Source organism: Oreochromis aureus, linkage group 11 (genome assembly GCF_013358895.1).
Source record: "Oreochromis aureus strain Israel breed Guangdong linkage group 11, ZZ_aureus, whole genome shotgun sequence".
Lineage (NCBI taxonomy): Eukaryota > Metazoa > Chordata > Actinopteri > Cichliformes > Cichlidae > Oreochromis > Oreochromis aureus.
Genome location: NC_052952.1, coordinates 18716639 through 18739159, shown reverse-complemented (window position 1 = coordinate 18739159; position 22521 = coordinate 18716639). Strand labels below are relative to the sequence as shown.

The following is a 22521-nucleotide window of genomic DNA, read 5'->3' as shown; positions in this document are numbered from 1 at the left end:
TTCAGAAACCTTGAAAGAGAGCATATATTCTCTTCTGCATATATTCTCTAGGACTATGGGTTCAGTCCATCTCTCTAAAAGTATATGTAAATGTTGACTTTTCCTTTAACTTCTTACATATCTGTACATTTTTAACTACTCTAAACACTGCAATAATAAAAATGTTAAAACGCTATTAAAATCAGATTAGAATACAAATTTACAGGAGGAGTGATTCTCAGGATGTGTAGATAACTGGTTCTTTTATTTGGCAGTTTACAGAAAAGTTTCAGATGGTGCATGCCATGTTCACAGAACCCCAAACTTTTATTCAGCAAAGCTTTCACAGAGAAATATATGGAGGGAGAAAAACAAGCAGCAGAAGATGCAGGCAGATATCAGTGGTACTGTATATTAAAAAGAGACTAGTTTAGTGTGCTGAATGTAAAGCATCCTGCATCCATTCTCTATCTAACCCCCTAAATGAGAGAAGGTGCTGATGATGCCTCAAGGTCATTCTTCATTCACACACACCCACACAGACATACGTAATGTTCACACTATCAATATCAAGATGGGAGCAACAGCACATTCTACTGTCCAAGACACTATGCATGATACCAGTATGGTGTCATAACATTCACAACTTTATAAGGTTCATTCCCAATACCGTGTTCTTAACAGAGCTATTCATTTGGGTAACAATGGATTCATCGAAAAATGGCGCCGTCGGGGTAAAGTGGTAATCTGCAAGTGTATAAACAGTTGCTCCCATTGGGCATAGACATTCTTAATAACAATAAAGCACCTATCGAGCTCATTTCAGAGGAAGTGGACTTCTATGTATCTGTGGGGTTTCGATTATTGTTAAGTTCCAAGTGTGCGTGTTGAGAATGAGTAGGTGCGCGTGAGGGAGATACATATTGAGATACGTTGATATCTTGAGGAGTCTGTAGTCTGGAAACACCAACCATCATTCTTCACAAAAGACACAGCAAAAAACATCATTATCAGGACATCATCGGGAATCAATGCAAATGCCTGTTTACAGCCAACTCACACCACTGAGAGCTTCCACAAGAAAACGGTTGCAGAGTCAAACTTCAAGAACTGAACATTAATCAAAGACAAAGAAAATATTTGATTGATAGATAGATAGATAGATAGATAGATAGATAGATAGATAGATAGATAGATAGATAGATAGATAGATAGATAGATAGATAGATAAATAGATAAAAGTACTGACAAAATTAAAGCCAATAAAACCCATATTCTTTCAATTTCTGTTAAATCAACAAAACCATTCAATTCTCAAGATGAGTGTTATTCATGTTTGTATCCATTGATAATACTGATAATAGTGAGTACTGGTGGCATGGTGGGTTGTGATATAGTGGTGAGGTCCTTGAACCTCTCAGCCTCCAGGGTTGAGTGTCTGTTACGAAGAGGGTGAAGGCTCTACCGAGGAAGGGGACAGGATTGGGTGGATGGATCGAGGAAGTCTGGACTCGTGTGAGGCTCATGCTGTCAGCTCTTCCCTCAGCTCTTTGTTTCTGCGCACCACAGCCGCGTGTCTCTCCTGGAAACGTCACAACAGCACAGTGAGAATGACTACTCATCAGGACGCTGCCCAGCCCCTTTCATATGCTTTTAGTTCTGATAAAGCTGACGACTCACCTTCTCTTGTAGGCGCTCCATCATGGCTGCCAGGTAGGCTTCACGGTTCTCCTTGATCTGCTCCATCTTCATCTGGAGCTTCTCCTCAGCCATCTTGCTGAAATTACTGTTCTCTTCCATGGCCTTTAGCAACACGTCCCTCTCATGTTCTCGCTTTTCTGCCAAAGCCCTCAGCACCTGGGCCTCTTGGTACTGAATATACAAAAGTATTCAAATTGAATCATTTGCGCCTCCATCTTGTAATATGAATTATTCATTTTCCATAGTTAAATGTCTCAAAGATTTCTTTTGTTTTACATTTTAAACACCTAAAGCTTGTTGACATCGATGCAATATACTCACCTTCCTCCGTTCTTCAGCTGCCTCGAGTTTCTTCTCAATGTCATCCAAGGAGATGTCCCTCTTTGGGGGTGAGGGAAGGTTGTGGGCTACATCTGACACTGGAGACTGAGGCTTGAGAATCACCTCAAAAGCCTGACCCGAAGCCCGCTTGTTTATAGGTTTCACCTCCATGTCTGTAAATGACACAATTACAATGCTAATGGTAGCAAAGTCAAGACATATTACTGTATCAGTCCAATGATACGTATTTTTTTGACTAAAATCTGTATTAGAGAAATCATCAACATGGAGTTAGCTTGTTTAATTTAAAAGAAAATCCATGTTTCAGCTGATTTATACCTTCAAAGTCACACACAAGCTTGTTGCGTGGCTCTGGGTAGAAGCAGGAGCAGATGAGGGAGAGGACAGACAGCTCCTTCATCTTCTCTTTGTATGCTGCAAGAACATAAAAACTGTGTTAAACCATAAAACCATAAAACAAACACAGCATTATCCATTTGTCACAACCAACATTGTCACAAATGGATACATATAGTTGAGATTTTCAATTTAATTACTTGTTAAGAAAGGGGAAATTCTCAACAAACCTGTTAGCGTCAGATGACTGCCTTAATGAGCTGTTAAAAGTCTGAAATGTATCTAAGTGCAGCACTGCTTAATAATTAATTGGATGAATGTATTCTGTGAGCATTATCAAACTAAGAGCATAACAAGCATTACTTTTACTGAAGTTCACATGTGAGCTTAAAATCAGGAAATGAAACAGCTTTGTCCAATAATGCGCCTCGGTCACTGTGGTGTCACAGTCGTAAAAAACACCAGATTAATGACCTGAACGTTCTTTTTTTTAATTAACTTTCACCAGATCTTTGGACTATTTTTAATCTTCACCGCCAGTTCTTCGTGCTCTTTCAATTTTTGACAAAGTGCCCACCCGGCTCTTCAGAGAGGACTACAGATTGTCAGCGCTGCTAAGCCTTCTGCTGCAAAGGCCAGCGTGTGAAGCAGCCCCTTGCTGCAGGGCTGGCCTGCCTCCCACCCTGCCATACACCTGTCTGGTTCACTACAAATCTACGATACTACACGCAGAATAGTGAGTTGGCACATTATACTTTATGTAAAAAAAATAAAAAAAAACTGAAAGAATGGGTGGCTTATATTAAGAATTTTGTAAAGTGGGTAGCCAAAAACAAACAAACCCGTGCTAAATGTCTGGCCTACAACAATAACTGCCCATCAGAAGAGATGACTAGAATAATATCAGTGTGCTAACTCTGCCTACATTTTATTTTTGTAACATATATCAATAATGAATTTTTGGAAAATAAACTGCAGCACCTCTGCCACAGCTGGTGCAATCCTTTGCAAGGAATAGATAAGGAAAGCTAAAGACATGAATAAAAGGTGCAATCTTATAACCGACAACAATCATCTTAAGGAGACGTTTAAGTGACAAAAAAAAGTAAAACGATAACCTGCACCTTTCATTATAGCCACAGGAATGTAAAAGTCAAACAGATGAAGCCTCCAAATGATTTGGTGTCGGCTAAATGATCGACGGCAACCCAGCATCTTGGGTGGGGTCCGTCTGCATTATGCTGCATGTTGGGGCCGCTGTAGCGTGAACCGCAGGTGGAGCATTGTAAGGTTAATAAACCTCTCTCAGGCAGCCCATATTGTATAATTACACACTGTTACCTACCACAATTGTTATATAAAAATGAATATGTTTACGTAGGTAGGATAATATAGGAGATTTTTCAGTAACCTAACGACATAGGATGCTCGGCGTGAGCCCACATTCTTATCATCAATAGAGTCCTGCGTGGAGACAATAGTCTGCAGAAATGTGATTTAATGCAATTTAGTTTTGAAAACGGCAAAGAGAGCTTTCATTTTATTTTATTTATTTATATATTTATTTTCATGGTGGAGCTGTTACAGAAGCACGACCACCAGCCGGTAGGCTACACCGGGCCGACATAGACCTTCCGCAAAAATCATGCACCTGTACCATCCATCCATCCCGCTTTAATCCATCTTAACCCATCCAGACTAATGCTTACCGGTTGCTGTTTTAGCCATGGCTGATGTATTTCTCCGCAGAGGATGCTGTAGATCTGTTCTGGTGAGCGGTGATGCTGCTTAAGGCACTGAGTCAGCGAAGAGACGGAGGAAGGATCGGATAGCAGACAGGAGGTGGGAACGCACGGGAGCGCGCAAACAGACCCTCCTCTCACGCGCCGCGCGTCTTACACCACCCAGTGCAGGCTAACCGAAGCTCAAAATAATGAGACACCTCAGAATAAAGCCGTTATTTGTCCTCAAGCCTGAATAATAATGTAATAATAATGTGTTTGAGAATGATCCAAGTTAACAGTGCAAAAAATATAGGCCAGAAATAAAATACACCAACATGGTCACTATTTTGTTTTTGTTTTTGTAAAGAAGTGAATATCCTGGTGTGCAGATGATTCATCACACTCACAACAACCGATATTTCCTCAACCTGCAACTGTGTCATGATATAGTCCAGTATGAAGTTACAGGGGTAGTAACAGGAATTATAAATGACTAAAGTTTAGATTGAAAAAACCAAAACCAAAGTATAAGTGATTATAACACCTGCATTCACATACTGATTCGTGTCAAAGCTGTGGCAGTGAAAACGATCTATTAAACCAATTGAAACAGATAATACTGTAACACAGACAGGTAAGAATGAAGACTTCTTCATCGAGCTGCTGCAGGCTGCCACGCCTGCTGGTCAAAAATATTAGACACTCGCCATTAGACAGAGTGTTCAATTTTATCTTAACCTTTAATGCGTCATCTATCACCAGCATTAGACAAAAGAGGGAATGAGTGTGTTAAAGTTATTCCTCTGACCAAAGCAGTCCAAAGTAGCTTCAGTCTCAGCAGATCTTTCTAGAAAATGAACCCAGTGACACCAGCTGAAATTCTTAAAACCAAGTGTTTTTTCCTCATATAGCTGATTTTAATAGACAAACTAGGTTAGACCAGGGTTAGTTTTCATGATTTTTACTCGAATTTCCATGAATTGCTGACCATTGAAACATCTTTCAATAACTGTTCCTTCATTCCTTCTTTCCATTTTTGTCATTAATTGTAACAAAAAATAATTAACAATCAATGGAACTCTGAAACCCGATATCGGAATTAGTCTACATATGAGTAATAAACAAGTAATATATTTAGGAAATTACAGTGCTCTAATAATGTAGACCTTATGATGTGTTTCCTACAGGTAACCTTAGCAGACAACACAACAAACCCATCCTTCCTTCGGCCAGCTGTTTGTGTGTGGCTCAACACAAACCATTCTGCCAACAAAGAAACAAACAGATATATTTATACAACACTGCCTTTACATGCCTAGCTTCAAATACCTTTCTCATTTCTTATACTCAGGCGGGGGCTCAGTTGTTACATGTGTCACATTTTAACCTAGCTACCACATGGCTAAAGCTTGCTGATGAAAAACCTTGAGCTTTTTAATAAGTGTCCAATTTTTAAGCGACTAATACTGTGTGAGATTTTTATTACAAAAAAAGCAGCAACATGAAAATTTACTCTGACCCATAAAAATTACAAAATACTTCCTCCCCTCAAACTTTTGTGTCTTTTCCACAAATTGACCACTGCAAAAGTGTCCTTTAATGTGGCATTAACACTTAATGTGACATCAACACCGGTCTACCCTAAATCTTTTAGGGATATTTATTATTATCATTATTATTATTTATAATTTACTGTTCAATCAGTACACACCAGAACACCATTTATTAATATCTTTGGCTTGTTTATTGGTCAGGATGCTGATCTTGACTTCACCAGGCTGTTCAAGAGCTGCAAATACTGACAGATCATACAACAAACTTAACATTTCATTTGTGCCGCAGTGCTTCTTACATAAAGAATTATTTTCTTAATATGTTGTGAAATTTCAGACTGCACAAAGCTTTACTAGCTTGCTTTATTTATGACACAAAGCAGAAATCTTTCTCAAGCGGAGTGTCGTGTTGTTGCAGCTCTTATATTGTGAAAGAAATGCTGAGCACATATACAAAGGTCGAAGACACTGAATACAATCTGGATGACAATACTAATAAAAAAAATCTCCACATACACAGTTAAGTTTTCAACAACAAATTTAAACCTATAAAATATTTTAAAATAATTATTTTTTATAATAGGTGTAAAAAGGTGATTTTGTTATGGCACCACTGTGAGTTTAGATTTACAGGTTCAAGTTTTACGGATCTGAAACTTTACATGTCAAGCAGAAGAAATACGACCTTAACTAATACACATATTTAATGAATTTAACTCACTTTAAATACAAGGGTGCTACATCAATAATTCTCAATTCAAGTGTACTTAAGAGAAATACAAAATAAAACAACAGTATAGCGGTGCATGTTTTTATAGCAGTGTATCTAGTAAATCAGTGTCAAAGGATAAATAGAAGGCATCATTTAAGTCTTTTGGAGACATGTAAAGGTATGGCTTCCAGACAAAAGATAATAAGAATTTACTGTATGCTTGCATTTATTTAGCTATCTTTCGCTGCTTTGGCATTCAACTGCTTCTTAATGTAGTAGCCGACCAGTATCTGAGGACGCTGCTGGTAACTGTGAAGAACTTCGTGAGAGCTGCCCAGCTGATCTCCCTTCAGCCGATCCAGGAGCGTGACGCAAACCACAGCCGCTTTTGACAAACAGAGATAAACGTTAGTAATCCAGTGGGGTTTCAGGACAACGTGCTGTTTTCAGACACTGAAAATGCAGTCAGAAGTAAAACGATGCCGATATTGAAATTTCTTACCTCGTACTCCACTCAGTTTGCACATAGCAGCAAACACTGATGACTCCATCTCTATATTACAAACTCCTGCTTCCTGAGCTTTGGTGAGGTACTCTTGCTTGTCCTTCTCAGTGTAGGAGCAGAAAGCGCCGTCCAAACGGGCTTGCCCTACACGTGTGATCAAACAGAGAAAACAGGAAGACGGTGAAAGACTGTAGATGTTGGCAAACAGTGTACTCACTAACACATTGGTGCATCAGAACTCAAACCTTCATAGAAATCCAGCGTGCACATGGTGTTGCCTACAACTGTCTTAAACTGGTTTAGCTCCTTGCTGCACTGCAGCAGGTCCTCAGCCAGGCTTTGGTCCAGATCAGTGTTGCGCACCACGGTCTTCCCAAGGATCACCTGCTCAAACCTGGGCTGAAAGGTGGGATCCACAGACTGCTTGGTGACAACAACAGTGCCAGGCTCAAGTCCTGAAAGCCAAATACAGCAGATTAGATGAAGCAGTTTAAGTGAAATTACAAATCTAAAGGTTTTAGGAGAATTTACTTTTTTTCTAGAGCATATATCTTTACTATGAAGATCAGTGGTTGTAAAATTTAGTCACAGCTTCTAGAATTGAATCACCATCATGTGCATCATGTGCTGGAAATGTTATATGTATATACTGCAAATTCAAATATGCAACACAGGGCAACAGCTAAATGTTCATGTCATTGCTTGTGTAAGGCCAAGGTTGTGTAAAGGCAGGCTTCAAAGATCAGCTGACCTCTCTTTCAAAAATCTGAAAAAATCAGTTAAAACCAAGCATTTGCAATTAATTGTGAAAATGTTTTCATGTCTGTTTCTTGGGATATAAATAGAAAAATGTGCCCTTTTTCAAAACAAAGAACTCTGTTGTCATCTCTTGTATCATCACACGATCCATCTACTGGAAAGTACGTGCGACACAATTACAAGGAAAATTAGCATATTTTAAATAACAAAAGAATTTCTAGCTCGCTAATGCTGCAGATGTATAATAATATATTTACAATGCCAAAAAATAAGTAACCCCTCAATACTGATCTTCAATTAAGTGTAACTTTGACAGTTTTCCAGTCTAGTGCTCAGTATTCATCACTCTTACGTTGTCACTCGCTTTTGCTTACACCATCTCTGCTTTCCCGCTAGTTGTAATACCCGATCCTTTGAGCTTTGTTAAAATGTAACTAATAACACAGAAACCTTTGTCTCGTTTTTTCTAAACTGAAAACAAATCATTAACCTAGAGACCATTTTGTTGACGGGATCATGGCATCTGCAACGTCGCTGACGTCTCAATCCACTCCCATCCTTGAACTAAGCTTTCAGCTATTCACCGGTAACATTTTGTAACTGCATCTTGCATAGCTGCACACAAAAAATAAATCAGTCCCCAAACGGACAAACATTTATCAAATTAAACAAAAAACAATATTTTGGTTGTTTATTTTACTAGGTCTGGTATGACATGTAATTAGTGCCATTGTAACAACGATCCTATCACAAGCTGGTCTTTAGGCTTAATCTACAAATGAATCCCAAACAGAACCCAGTTCCAAAGGGTGACTTTCCCTTTCCTCACCAAGAAAAGGGCCCAAATGCACGTACCTACTCCACCTGATGTCCCAATGCGTATAATTGTAACATCTGTGCACTTTGCATGATAGAGGAGCTTTAATAGCTCATGCAACATTATGGCAATAGATGGGATGCCCATTCCATGCTGCAAAAACAAGCAGAGACACACACCATTTTTAAATGACGTTCATGAGATTATTATGCATTTAGGTAGATTAGGTAGATAAACAAATACAATTTAAGAAAAAGATCATGTGAAAAACAAAATAACATTGAGGATATTGTTCTTACATACACTGACAGAGAGGACAGGGCCAACTTTGTACATGGCGTAACGATCCGTCCCAGCACAGATATTTGGATACTCAGATTCGGGGTCTTCCATACCGAGTTCAGCTGCGATGTACTCAGTGAATGCTTTCATTCTCCAGGGACTCCCACCCACACAAACAAACTACAGAAAAGCACACACATAAAGATGGACATGAGAACTGCACAGACAAAAACAGGCTCAAGGCTTTAAAATAAAAATTAAAAAAGATGACTATGGGATACATTACTTTGACATCACCAAACATATCTTGTAGGTTATGAGTTTCAGTTCCTAGACTGAAGTGGTAGAGGATGTCTTCTTTCAGTGCATCCAGGTGTGGGTTGTGCACATAAACAGGGCTTTAAGAGGGGAGAAGGATAGACATGAAAAGGTCAGTTTTAACCTCATGGTCGGGCTGAATAGCTTGATTAAAACACTGAATCACACAGATCCATGAAGAGCAATGATTGTTATGTAATTATGGTGGGTAGCTAACGCGGTAGTATTACAAATATCTCATTGGTTCTGTAAGACCATAACAAAACCGTCACGACTTTCAGGGGGAAAAAGAAAGAAAAGAAAATCAATGGCCATATATCCTGTCACACCCCAGCTTCCTCATTCCAAGACGACATCACAGCTGACGTGTGTGAAGCGTTTTTTCTGAGTAGTACCTGCGTTTTTAAGCAAATATGTTAAACATGTTGACCGGAACTTCTCACCTGCTGCACGGAGCGCTTCCTTCGTCCTTGGAGTCCATTTTTCCTGCGAACAGCCGAATCCGAACAAAATTACTCAGTGAGCAGAATGAAAGAAGCGCATAACGACACCTGGCTGCTGAGAAAGCATGTTACTTAGAATTTCTCCAGCATGTAACTCAGTTCTCAAATCTGTACAATTAAGGTTTTTGGTTTTGTTTTTTTAAATTTAAAACAGTCACCATAGGAACATAATGACAACATGCACATTCAGCACTATCGCGCACCGGCTACAGAAAATACGGTAATGAGCTTCATCCTTACCTGAAAGATCAGCCAACGGGACTCACGAAACCAAGAAACAAAACAAAAAAAATAAAAATAAAAAGAAGATACAGATGTTTTGCTCTTTGAGAGGTTACTCTTTTGCTCCTCTCTTCCTCCGTTAAATTTCAGTATGAAAATCTTCCGTAACGCCGAGAGCCGGCCCACAATACCGTGACGTCAGATGAGTCACAGGGGTAGTAATGAGTCTCGTCACCCACTCACTGGATGGTGGCTACCGGCCTCCGGTCACGTACAGAGGTCGATAAAGTGCAGCAGATGTTCAGTAACAGCGGCGCTATTAAAGGATTTCCACAGATGTTGTGAAAAGCAGTACTTTTCCCAGAGTTTATATTGTGAGTCAGTTTGGTCAAAATGACGAAGGTTGTACAAGAAAATGATTCATTAAGTGCAGGAATAAAAAAAAAACCCAACAACATATAGCTGGCCTTGGTGGTTTATGTTGAAATAGTGTAGAAAAATCCTTACATTTTATAAAATGTGCTCAACAAAATCTTTCATGTGTGCTTTTCGCTTCCTGTAGATTTAAGAATGCACGGTTTCATGTTGACCATTAATCTTTTTTTTTCAAACAGCAAATGTGTTGTCAAACAACCATTCTATGAATGTAGCACACATAACAAACAGATAAAATAAAATATCATTGGTCTTCCTGTTAATATCTGCTCGACTGATGCAAGAGTCACTCCGGTTTATGCCAGTTTCTTAAGCTGTTTAATGCTCGGACATGCTCACCAGCTGTACAATACACAGGTGTGTCATTTGGGATGGAAACTGCTGCCGAAGCAGGTTGATAATAGCAGAGGTGTAGGACAGAAAATCAAAAGCAAATTGTAAACAAATGCTAATCTTAACTCCAGAGAACTACTAATTCAGTGTAAACATAATTCCCGCCATCACTTCAGTTCAGGACTTTTATTGAAACATCTGAAAAGTAGCCATTCAGTTTTTTTCTGTTTCAAAAAGGTGTTCACACAGTATAAATACACTACAGCACTCTCAGGGGGTTATCAAAAACCGAAATTCTAGTCAACCTCCTGCAAAATAATAAATAGGAAATAAAAAGTTAAATTAAACTGAAAGGAAGAACAGCAAACACAAACACTGCACAAGCAAGACAAATTTCTCAAGATGAGTGAAGCCCTTCAGCCGCCCTAAAAACAAACAAAGGTGACATATTTTTATTATGGTGTTTATGTTAGCGACCTAATTTTAACAAAATACCGTAAAAAATACCTTTTTTTCTGTGTTTTAACTTTAACTTAATTCATACATATATACATTAACTGGTGTTATAAATATCCAATGTTCAAATTAGTCTTGAAGAACAATGTGTATTTCATTTAAATCATAATCTATACTGTCTACTGTTCTTTTCTACAGTAGGAAAAAGGCATTAAAGTCAAACTGTGGTAACAAATTTACAGTAGTAAACTCACATTTCATCTTTCTTGCCACTCATCCTCATTTCATAAAGCCTTAGTTGCTCAGGATCTCTCTGTGAAGATAGTATAAAAGCATCTTTAAATCCAGACACTACTGATATTATTTGGACCATTTAGTAAGTAAACAACATTAATTTTACACTTACTGCCTCACTTAACACTATTGGGTGATCTGGCAAGAATTCTGGCTTCTTCCTGGCCTCTGGACAACTGGCCAGACCAATTAAGAAGTCCCTTGTGTAAGATATCCTGTCTGAAGATAAACATGTCATAAGAGTTCAAGTTAGGGATATCCAAAATAATCTGTTTGCTTCTTTAATTACCTCAAAGGTAATAAAGCTGACAAAAAGAGACGTTTCTGATGCGTTGGGATTCACCAACACTTCTGCATTGGCTTACATCGAACACAACCTCACCAAAAAGACAAATTCCTTCTAAAACAGCTTATTCAGTTCTGTGATAATTCTCTGATTACTGGATGTTAAGGCCCTCTTGTGGTCATTCCTCACAATATCAGCTGAATTGAGGAAAAAATTGTGATGCCTTTGGTCCAAAACTCCTCGTCCCAGTGAACGCCTGGTCAGCAGTGACAAGAAACATCTGATGGGGACTGGTAGTGCTGAAAGATGAGTTGATGAATTCAGGGTTTGATGACAGGTGTAACAGTGAAGCTGCAAGGAGTAGAGGTAATGAAGGTAAATGAGTTTGAATACATGGGGTTAACCCTCCAAAGGGATGAACAGAGTATAAGCGAGGTGAAGAAGAGCATGCAGGCAGGGTGGAGTGGGGGAGACCAGGGTTGGAGTGATTTGTGACAGAAGGATCGCTGCAAGAGTGAAAGAGAAGATTTGCAAAAGGTTAGCGAGGCCTGCTGTGATGAATGGTTTGGAGACAGTGGCTCTGACAAAAACAGTCGAGGTTGAGCTGGAAGCGGTAGAGTTGAAGATGCTCAGATTTTCAGTCAGAGTGACGAGAGGCCTGACTGTGAAGCAGGATATCGGCTTATCCAGGTAACTTCAGAGTTAACCTTGGGTTTCCCGTACTACAAAGGTGGTTTACTTCTTACTGGGGTACATCGCCATGATAACTTATGCTGCAAACCTAACCTGCTCTGGAGGAGGTTATGCTCCAGATTAGTGACCAATGGGTATAAAATTACTGCCTAATGACCAAACAGTTCTTCACAAAACACTAATTCCAGGAAGATTCTTCAGACACCTGAGGTGAGAGTAGGAGGGTCTGAAGTTTTTCATTTGCTTCTGAAGTCTTTGGGTTTCCCTGATGACAAAATTTGATTCCTTGATATTTTTTTCTGCTGGCAACAAACAACTTTAAAGTAGTTTCATTATTCTATAAGCATTAATATATGATCCTTAAACAGGACGCCTAATCTATTTTTGTTGACCTCCCATCAAATTTGTTCGTAGACTGAGCCTATGATTCTGTTTTTTATTTAATCATTACGCTTAAACCCTTAAACACCAGACAGGCTGCAGCTGGATGAATAAAAACTAGAACTGTCAGGAGCAGGTTATGTTTTGTTCAGAGGTTTGGATAAAATTGTGAAGAATATTTTCTGTGAGTCTTGTATTTACAGCATTGTGATAGAGCTTTTCTTCTGGCAGAATACATTTTATATGTGCAAGTTATTAAACCATAACCTTACTAAAAACACTGAATGAAGTGAAAACTGTGTCTCACTGTCATGGAAATGTATGTGTCTTAATCTGTGATTCAGAAAATGTATGAAATGTACTATCTATGTGTATACTTGCTAAGCCTCCTTGACATTTCTGGAATTGCAGCTACTAGAACCCCCACCAAAAACACTTGTTCACCACACCAACAAGCTGAAGTGCTTTCCACGCCTTGTTTATTAGGCTATAGGACAGTAAAATATATTGTTTAAATGTATCTTTCATGTGACTGTGCAAGGGAAGCCCTGGGTTAACTTTTCAAGCTACTAACCAGCTTCACCCGACCATTTATCCTGATTGAATCCAAATAATGGAAAGACACCCTGGGTACGCTGAACATGCTTTGTAGTTTAGGGACCAGGATGGACAGAATTATAAATCAGTATATCAGACAGAAAACTGTGATGAGAAGTTTGGAGACAAAGTTAGAGAGGCAACGCTGGGATTGTTTGGAGCAGAGGAATAGTGGATGCCTTGGATAAAGAATGTGGAATATGGAGCTTCCAGGAAGAACGAAAAGAAGATGACCATGAAGAAGATTTGTGGATGTAGTTAAGAAGGACATAGAAAAAGTTCGTGTAACAGAGGTATTATTGGGGACCCCTAAAGGGAGCAGCTGAAAGAAGACAGAAGTCAAATTATGTATGTGTAAAACTGATAATAGATCAGAAAATGTATTTATGAATTGCAGAAATCCTGCCATTCCAAAGGGTTCAAAAACTTGTCCTTGAAACTGTACATAGTGCAGGAAAAGCTGCTTCGGAGTCATTTTTATTTTTGAAAAAAAAAGAAGAAGAAAAAACTCACCTTTTTTCTGTTTATGAAGGTTGATGATCTTGTAGAACTGCTCTACACCAATATTTGTCTATCAAATACAAAATTTCAGCTTAAATATATATTTTTTTAAAAAGCATGATATCATGAGTCTAAAATACTGAAGCGCCGAATAATTAACTGATTAGTTATTCGAAAGGAAATCATTAGGTTAGTGTTATGTGTCATCTTTGTGTAGTGCCACCGTTCTCAAATGTTGGGGTGTGTCACAGGTTTACTCTGGTGGCATAAGGTGCCACCAGAGTAAACCCACACAGTGGAAAAAATCATCTTAGATGAATCTTAGCCTGACAAAGTCTCACCATGGCCATGGCAAACAGCGTCTCTACAAAATCCATATTTGCAGTGGCAAGCTAGAGCCTGATGGACAGATTATGGAAAGCCAAAGCTTAGAATCTGTTCACTTTCCCATGCTGTTTTGTTGTTTGATTATGAATGACCTTCAAACAGGTGGATGCTTTTTAGTACTTTTTTTTTTCAGTACTGTTATACATGTATGTCCATATCATATATACACTGTCAGCTTCACCTTTTTGTAACAATGTAGTTTAAACTCCTTTTTTATCAGTAGGTTTCATTTACCAAAACTATATTTAACTTCTGTGAAAAAAAATGTGATATTTTTAGTCTATCCCAGCTTTCATAGTGCACAGCTGTAACAGAGCGGGAGACAGACATACTCACATTCATACCTACAGTCAACTTAGAATCACCTATTAACCTAACGTCTTGATGAATGCTCAATCATCCAGGTAAATTCATCCCAAAAGGTGGATTCTGTTCATCTGGACGTAGCGTTGCATCACTCATCCAAGTGACAAAACATTTTTTTTATTGAAAACACAACATCCAGATGAACAGCTATTAACCTAACCTTTGCATGTCTTTGGACTGTGGGAAGAAGCCACACAGATACATGGAGAAGATTTAAACTCCACACGGATCCCAGCTTCTTCCTATGAGTCACGAGTACTAACCACTGCATCACCATGCAACCCTCTTTATAATTAGGGTTTTTTTTAACTTACCTCTTGATCCATCAGCACCTGGACATGTGCAGCAGGATTTACTGGTGGATCTAAACAAAGTATTAACATCCCCATATGAACATTCATTACACAGGCACACATTACATTTCAAACTGGCACATTTGATCCTGTTTACTTGCACTGATGACTTACCAATGTCGGCAGGGATGCAGCGGCGCAGGGGTCTCGCTGGCTCCAGGTGCTTTTGAAGGATTCTTCTCCTAGATATCTCCATTCTGGTGTCAGTAAGGTTCAAACATGCTTTAAGCCTACTAATTTCTACAAGCCTACTAAGCAGCAGAAGGATGCATTAGTCACTAATATATTGCTTTTCAGTGTTTTAAAATGAGGGGTTTGGAGTCCAAACCAAGGCCAAGGCTGCATATCAGGAATACTTACAACTTTTCACTATAGTGTGTAATGATTTATGACCCTATAAATTATTATTATTATTTTATTGCCATTGATAATTATTTAATTATTTCATAATTAAGTATCTTTTTACAGCTACAATATTCAAATACTTCACTAAATAATTTGAGTTTATTGGTATGAAAAGTTGTAAATGTCATGCATCTACACAACAAGATGATTGCTTAGATTTTGTGAAACTAGCAAAAAAAAAAAAAATGTTTGCGATACAAAACCAAACCACAATTACAGTCACTGTTTCAGTTCAATTTATATACACAGTGCCAAATCACAGCAACAGTCACCCCAAGGCACTTTATATTGTACAGTAAAAAGTATTATGTTAACTCATCTGGTGTTAACTCATCCAGGTGTGTGAAAGTGTTTTGTAAGAAGTCACAGACAAGGCTGGCCAAATAACAACAATGATAATAATAGTAATTTTGTTTAAACAATTTTTCATTTCATTTTTGTTTAAAGATGTCAGAAAACAACGATTAACTGCGGTGTAATATCTGCTATAAAATGGAAGAATTACTGATAACGATAAACACAAATAGGGAAATTTCAAAGAAAAAGAAAGTATTCATATTTTATTCGCTAAAATAGTCTGGTCAGGGTTAGATGGTTAAATATCAAACTCCTAAGGTTTAGCATACAGAGAAACAGAATAGAAAAATAATTAATCAAATAAGCACCTTACATAAATAATATATTCCCCGGTTTAATATACTTAAATAAAAATCAATTTAATGTTAGCTGTTTATTTTTTTATTGTTACTTAACATGTTTCTTTTAGCTTAACTTTACTACACTGAATGTAAGCTAACTTATCAAACTTTATGAGGCTGTCAACAATACTTTCTAAAACTCTAAATCTTAATTTAACTGCATTAAAAAACAACTTTTGAAAACAGGTGTAACGTTCCCGCTGTCCACTATAACGCTCATGGCACCCCCCAAAAAATTAAATAAATAAATCTGTGTAAAGCCTGCGCATCAAGGCAACGGCGAGCAGCTAACGTTAACATTAGCGGTTGATGTGAACGTTCACAGTTCGCTACGTATTTAATGGTCGGGATTGTATGTACAGATAGCTTAATGACGTTAAAACAACAAAACGAGAAAGAAAAATAAGGCAAGTAACAGAAAAACATAACTTGGAAAACGATGCAAAAGTTTAAACTCCTATAAACATCTATCAAATCTGGCTAGCAACGCTCGGCTCATCGTGCGAATTTATAGATGTCGAGGTTTAAAATTTTATGAAGATAAATTTATTCACCTCTAGTTCTACGAAATTCCCTCAGCGTGGACTTTAGCCTGTTCACCTCACCAGTGTCATGCCAGTCAAGAGGAAGAAAAACACACAAATAAAACACGACTTCCGAATTTTAATTTTCAAAATAAAACTCGTGCAGTCAGCATCATCGACACGTTCTACTGTTGTGAAAAGGGAGTAGTGTTGTTTCTACATTTAATCTAATTAGCAATTTTATCAATATCTGAATGTTGTTTTTTCTGTACAAGTAGGTATTGAATCTATCTTTACAGCATTAAGTGTTTTTCTTTTTATAACTGTACTGTCTTCTGTAACAGAGGCCTATTTGATGTGAAGCCACACCTCGCCATTGCTTAGGCGGCCACCAGGATCCGCTACACCTCGTTGCAACATTGGATTGGTGCTTAGAGTGGTTGATCAACTACCGTTTATCACAGACTGTTAACTTAATGTCTGAGAAATTTTGTATACAAAGCTATTTTATATTGTTATATATAACAGAAACTTATATATTGTCATTTTAAACATTCACATTTTTAATCATTTTCTTTTCTTTCTGTTATATGTAGAAAAGGAAAAGATATTGTTTAAAAAACATTCACATTTTTTAAACTAATTTTCTCACTGTTTGAGGTGAGCCGCTCTCCCAGTGCTTACAAATCATTTAAAATGAAAATAAAGGACACAGAAAAAAAGCATGCAATAGTTTTACGTTTAACATACTAGATAGTAAAAAGATAGGCATCTATACTTATTTTTTCAAACCTGTCAGTACACCATACTCACCACTACAGATGAGTATTGACCATTTAAACAGTGGTTATATTTAAGGTTTTGTTCTTTGAAGGCTGTCTACAAAAAAATTAAATAAATAAAATGCAGAATGTCATAACAGGTCTTTGGGGGGAGAAAGAAAATGCATCACTGAACTCAAAATATTTTTTATTCATTATTTATCTGTATCCTGTATAGACAAGCTTGATCAGCAGATCCTAATTTAATGTTAACAATTCAAAAGCATCATTTTTTTTATTTTAAAATGACAGTGTACAAAAAGACAGTAAGATGAAATGGAATACACATTTTTTCACACCATCACAAGTTCAATCAAAAATTGAAATAGAGTATCGCTTTTAACAAATAAAAGAAGGCTAAATTAAATACACGCAAGCTCACTTTATAGTTAGAATCAGTCATCCCATATCAACATCCCCCATCACCCTCCCTTTTTTCCCCCTACAAAAAAAACAAAACAAAAAAAACCTAAGTCAAAACACAACGCAGTGGTTTTTCAAATCATCACTGTTTACATTTCCAATTACACCTGGAATTTTAAGTGCAACGAAAAGCAATTTTACTTTCACACAAGGAGCAGCTTTATTTTTCTCTGCCCTATTGGTCTTCCACCTAGTTCTTCAACTGCCGTTAAAGCCTCTCGACGAGACTCAAATACCAAAGTAGCAGAGCCTTTAGGTTTTCCACTCTGGTCATACTGCAGTGACACAGACCCAGGTATTATACGATATCCGTAACAAAAATCGTAGATTTCTTCACTTCTGATTTGAAAAGGTAGGTTGACTAACTGAACACAGGTGGGCGCGTCAAAAGGCTCCACTGGGGAGCGAAAACTGCCACGAACTCCATTGCCCCGGTCTTCTGGAGAACGAGACCGCGCTGCACGAGGCTCATAATCAATACCTCCATGGATGCTGTCCTGTGCATCAGTTACTGGTATACCCCCATCACGAGGAAACCTGAAGTCAGGATATGAAGTGTCACCAGTGAGATAAGATGCTTCGCTGCTCTTGCTCGAGTACTGCTCCCCTCTCAGCAGTGGCTCTTGCACCACTGGTGGATCAGCACCCAACTCCTGCATCTCAGAACGTGTAATGCATTTTAGTATGACTTTTGACCCAAGAAACCGTCGTCCATCGAGAATGAGTGCCCTCATAGCCTCGGCCTCAGATCCAAAGACCACCAAAGCTTGTCCAACCCCAGCACCTTCTCGGTCCTGCAGCACACACACATTGTCCTCTGTGATATTAAACCCGTGGAAGAAGTCGATGATCTCAACTTTTCGTACGTCAAATGGCAGGTTTCGCACAAACACACACATCTTCTCTGAGTCATAAGGATCACTGGAGTAAGACGCAGGCCTCTCCTGAAACCTTTCCGAGTTTCCAGAAGGCCGGACAGTGGTACCTTGAGGTTTCAGAAGGGCAATCATGTTCTCCCTCGAAACTGGACGGGTATGCACTAGTCGATTGAAAAACTGTCTTTTTTCATGAGCTAAAGCTTCACAATAGTCACGCAAACTCTTGAACAGCACCAGTGCAGATCTTTTTCGTTTCCCGTCAGAGTCAATCAAGTGCAGGATCTGGTCATCCCCAAGTTTCGCATTATGAAAAAGCCGTTTTATATCTTCTTTTTCCACTGCAAATGACAGATTTTCCAACAAAACACAGTACTCCCCTTCTGAAGGAGCAATGCGCCTCTGAGCCACAGGCGATCGTGACCTTACACGGTGCTGTGGATCCCTCTGATTGGGAATGGGTGATCGCCCCCTTTGGAAACTCCCATCTATGATAGCTGTTGGCATTCTACCAGTAACCCGATGCCAATCATTCAATGTTGTCGTGGAGATCTCAATATACCTTGAGCCAATGTATTCCCGATCTCTCTTCAACCCTTCCATTGCATCCTCTCTTGTTGCAAATTTGACAAAACCTGTTCCATTGTTTAATCCTTGGCGATTTTTTATTAAAACAACTTCATCAACAACTAAACCACCAAAAAAGTCACAAATTTCCTTTTCAGTGACAGAGAAAGGCAGTCCTTTTAGAAACAAAAACACATCATCTGTGTTTGGGGCCCTCTGGAGCAGGGGTGGAGGTGTGTCACCCGATCTGCTGGCTGATCTCCTGCCCATCTCTGGCTCCATAGATCTGCGAGGATGTCCAACGTCATCTTCAAGCCGCCTTTTCTGATCCCTCTCCACAATTTTTGTTGTTCTTTCGAGCATATTCTGCATCTCTGCTTTACTACTTAACAGCAATGTAACAGGTGAGCCTCTAATGACACCACCTGACCGTGTCATGGCTCTTCTTGCATCTTCATCTGAAGCAAAGATAATGAAAGCCTCGTCTCGCTCCCCACCAATTATATGCACCCCTCCATCAGGAATTTTGAGACCAGTGAAGAACCTGCGAATATCCTCAGAACCCGCTGTGACTCTCAGTCCCTGTAAACGGATGACGACCGCCATGCTGAAGCACAAACAACAGCACCTGTAGACAGAAGGATATAGAATAATATTATTGCCAACAGAGCATCTGTAGCTCTGTGCCAATTTCCCGGCATTTCGCTGTACCACCATGAAACCTGAAAAGCAATGCAATCTCAGGGCCATCACAAATCCACCTCACGTTCTAAAGAGCCAAGCCTCAAAGCACAAAACTAAAGGCCTTTACGTTGAAATCGCAGCAAAAGTAAGGAACTAAAATACAGACCATATTAAAACTAAAATTCTGCTCACTATTTAAAATATTTGACTCAAGTTCCCACCAAATTGACTTCACAAAAAAACCCCAAACAAAAAGCAAATGAAAAAAAAAAAAAAATCACACCATACTGGTTTCAATAACAGAGCAACATTAGTTCTGAAAGATGACAAGCTGAAAATGAAACCACCTCCCAAAGAAGAAAAATCCTCAATATAGCAAGTCCACTTTCAAGTTTATAAATATTGTCCACTTATTTAGCCAAGTGATCAACTGTAGGAGAACATCCTCGATGACCAGTCATAAATCCAGCTGTGAAATCTGTGCTTGGTGAGGGAAAAAAAAAATTAGTTCTTCATCTGGCACTGTCATCTTACAAACAGGAAAAAAAGGACAAGATCACGCTTAACAGCAGATAACATCTCCAACCGTTAACCTTTGCTCCATCTGTCCCAGACATGATCAAAGGCTGCTCCAAATCAGTCTCAGACTTCACAAGCACATTAAGTTGCACATTTACAACACATAAAACCCGTGAAACCCTTCAGTATTGCTTTAGAGCTAGGAGTATACCAGTGTGGTCATAGCTCAAAGCAGCATTTTCATTTGTTTTGGGCAAAGAAGTCCGGTCTGCTTACTTACTGTTACTTAAAATACCCAAATGTATCCATTATGTACATTTTAGCTTCAAAGCTGTGCAAAACACTAATTTTTTTAAAAGTTAATAGTTGACTGCTCGTAAAAAGCTAGTTAAAAAAAGTTTTATGCTTCAGCCACCACAAAGTCCACCTCAATTCATAATTAAATGAATTTGGATCTTCTTATAAGCAAATCAAATTAGATGGTGAAAATTCACACTCCTTTGTTCACTCCTTTTTTTGTGTTACCAATTCAGAATTCCTGCTTTCAAGTTGTTCGGACAGGTCGAGCTAGACTGTTGTGTTTCTGATGAACCAAAGCAAGAAAAAGAAAGAAAAAAACCCCAAAGAAATCAGGATGTTGCTCTTCTTCAAGGTTTCTTCACTACATTGCCGCCTTGATCCAGCTTCTCCCAATGATTCCAAAATGTCCAGTTTATAGCATCAATGGCTGTATCAGGTAGGAAACGGATGTCACCACTAAAGGCAATAAGTAAGACTTTGAGCCAGTCGCTTATATGGTCCTTACGCAGCAATACGCTGAAGTCACTGCTCAGTTCAAGATCATTAACCCAAAGTGAAAAATCACAGGACCTTTTACCACCAATATCAATGAGAAAACGAACTAACATGGTATCTTGATGAGTCGCCTTCATGCACAGCAGGGAGATCTCAGAATCTTTGCAAACTGACAGTTGCTGTCAACCAGAAATCACCACCCATGCATCACGGGGTGGGACGCAACGACAGAGCCTTAACGGTTCCAGGTTGGCCATCCACGTAGAGAAACCCTCAACATGTACAATAACTTACTAAATGACTTAAATGTGTCACCAGCGTGCAACTAATCAAAAGCGCAGTGCTCCGACTCCGAGTACATAACAACCACGTCGCCATTACTGAATCGGACATGCCTCTGTCAGCCGCATCGTTGACAAAATATACACGTAAAATACCCGCAACCTGCAAACATCGTAACCTTGTATGCCAGCTGAGATTAGCTAACGTGGATTGTTGGCCAGGTTGTTTCTGCTATTTCAAACGCCTCTGCCGCTGAAACCAAGAACAAAATGTCGAGCTTAGCTGCACTCGTCTTTGTACCCAGCTAGGCCTGTAGCTTTAGCTCGTTTATCCCCCGAATCCGACCAGCAGCAATGACGACGTTTTTTTGTTTTAATACTACCACCATATTGTCACATAACCAACGTCAGAACTTACACAAAAGGCAACCAAAGACTCTCGTTAAAATATCGAGAGTAGTGGAGATATTGAGAACAATAAAGTCGGCTACGTCGCTCTCACGGCACTGTTTGAGGGGAAATGGCCTTCTTCTTCTTCTTTTTAAATTTTTACTGCCAGTTGGCAAACAACTGAATGGTGCATTACCGCCACCAACTGGTATGGAGTGTGGTCTGAAACGCGAAAATTGCCTTCTTCAGCGCCTTTTTTTCTTCTTCCTCAGACGGCGCGGTCCAAACCGAAGTCAAAGCTGCATGTTGCCATCTACTGTACCGGCATGAAAACGTTGTTGAGAACGCTCAGGCAAAGTTCTAGCAGAGCCTAACCATTAGCTGACTTGCTAATTAACCTGCCTGTATCCTGTGTCACTTTACCATATTTACAATCTTCTCCAAAGTTACATTCATCTGGCGTTTTTTCCCACAATATAGAGTTTTACATTGTGTGTGTATATGTGTTTGTTTGTGTCTTAATATTTTCTGCTATGCCTAATGACAGACATTTGGAACACAACAGTTGCCTCAAAGCAGTTTGTATTGTAAGGTAAAGACCCTACAATAATACAGAAAAGAAAAACAAAACAAAACAGAGATCCGGCAAACAGATGAAATGCTTTGGCGACAGTGGGAAGGAAAACACTGGTTAAGTTTTTATT

The 22521-nt window shown here is 38.9% G+C and overlaps 3 protein-coding genes across 4 annotated transcripts; all 3 read right to left on the bottom strand.

Annotated features, from left to right (window-relative positions):
* Nucleotides 1-222: 222 nt before the first annotated feature.
* stmn2a (stathmin 2a) lies at nucleotides 223-4199 on the bottom strand. Its single transcript, XM_031746274.2, has 5 exons — nucleotides 4068-4199; nucleotides 2341-2436; nucleotides 2002-2174; nucleotides 1660-1851; nucleotides 223-1561 (listed from the first exon to the last, which is right to left on the bottom strand). The coding sequence occupies exons 1-5, from the start codon at nucleotides 4084-4086 to the stop codon at nucleotides 1502-1504; spliced, it is 540 nt and encodes a 179-aa protein (XP_031602134.1). The 5' UTR covers nucleotides 4087-4199; the 3' UTR covers nucleotides 223-1501.
* Nucleotides 4200-5803: 1604 nt separating this feature from the next.
* Nucleotides 5804-16637, bottom strand: upp1 (uridine phosphorylase 1). Of its 2 annotated transcripts, XM_039619159.1 has the most exons (14): nucleotides 16493-16637; nucleotides 14950-15032; nucleotides 14797-14846; nucleotides 13742-13799; nucleotides 11384-11490; nucleotides 11232-11290; nucleotides 9772-10946; nucleotides 9472-9514; nucleotides 8997-9108; nucleotides 8732-8890; nucleotides 8467-8581; nucleotides 7098-7307; nucleotides 6850-6996; nucleotides 5804-6732 (listed from the first exon to the last, which is right to left on the bottom strand). In XM_039619159.1, the coding sequence occupies exons 8-14, from the start codon at nucleotides 9507-9509 to the stop codon at nucleotides 6578-6580; spliced, it is 936 nt and encodes a 311-aa protein (XP_039475093.1). In that variant the 5' UTR covers nucleotides 9510-9514; nucleotides 9772-10946; nucleotides 11232-11290; nucleotides 11384-11490; nucleotides 13742-13799; nucleotides 14797-14846; nucleotides 14950-15032; nucleotides 16493-16637; the 3' UTR covers nucleotides 5804-6577. The 2 variants fall into 2 exon arrangements, with proteins under 2 accessions (XP_039475093.1, XP_031602139.1); XM_031746279.2 differs by lacking the exons at nucleotides 13742-13799; nucleotides 14797-14846; nucleotides 14950-15032; nucleotides 16493-16637 and adding an exon at nucleotides 11561-11740.
* Nucleotides 16638-17414: 777 nt separating this feature from the next.
* rbm12bb (RNA binding motif protein 12Bb) lies at nucleotides 17415-21999 on the bottom strand. The gene is made up of 2 exons (XM_031746239.2): nucleotides 21846-21999; nucleotides 17415-19776 (listed from the first exon to the last, which is right to left on the bottom strand). The coding sequence occupies exon 2, from the start codon at nucleotides 19752-19754 to the stop codon at nucleotides 17850-17852; it is 1905 nt and encodes a 634-aa protein (XP_031602099.1). The 5' UTR covers nucleotides 19755-19776; nucleotides 21846-21999; the 3' UTR covers nucleotides 17415-17849.
* Between the last annotated feature and the right edge of the window lie 522 nt (nucleotides 22000-22521).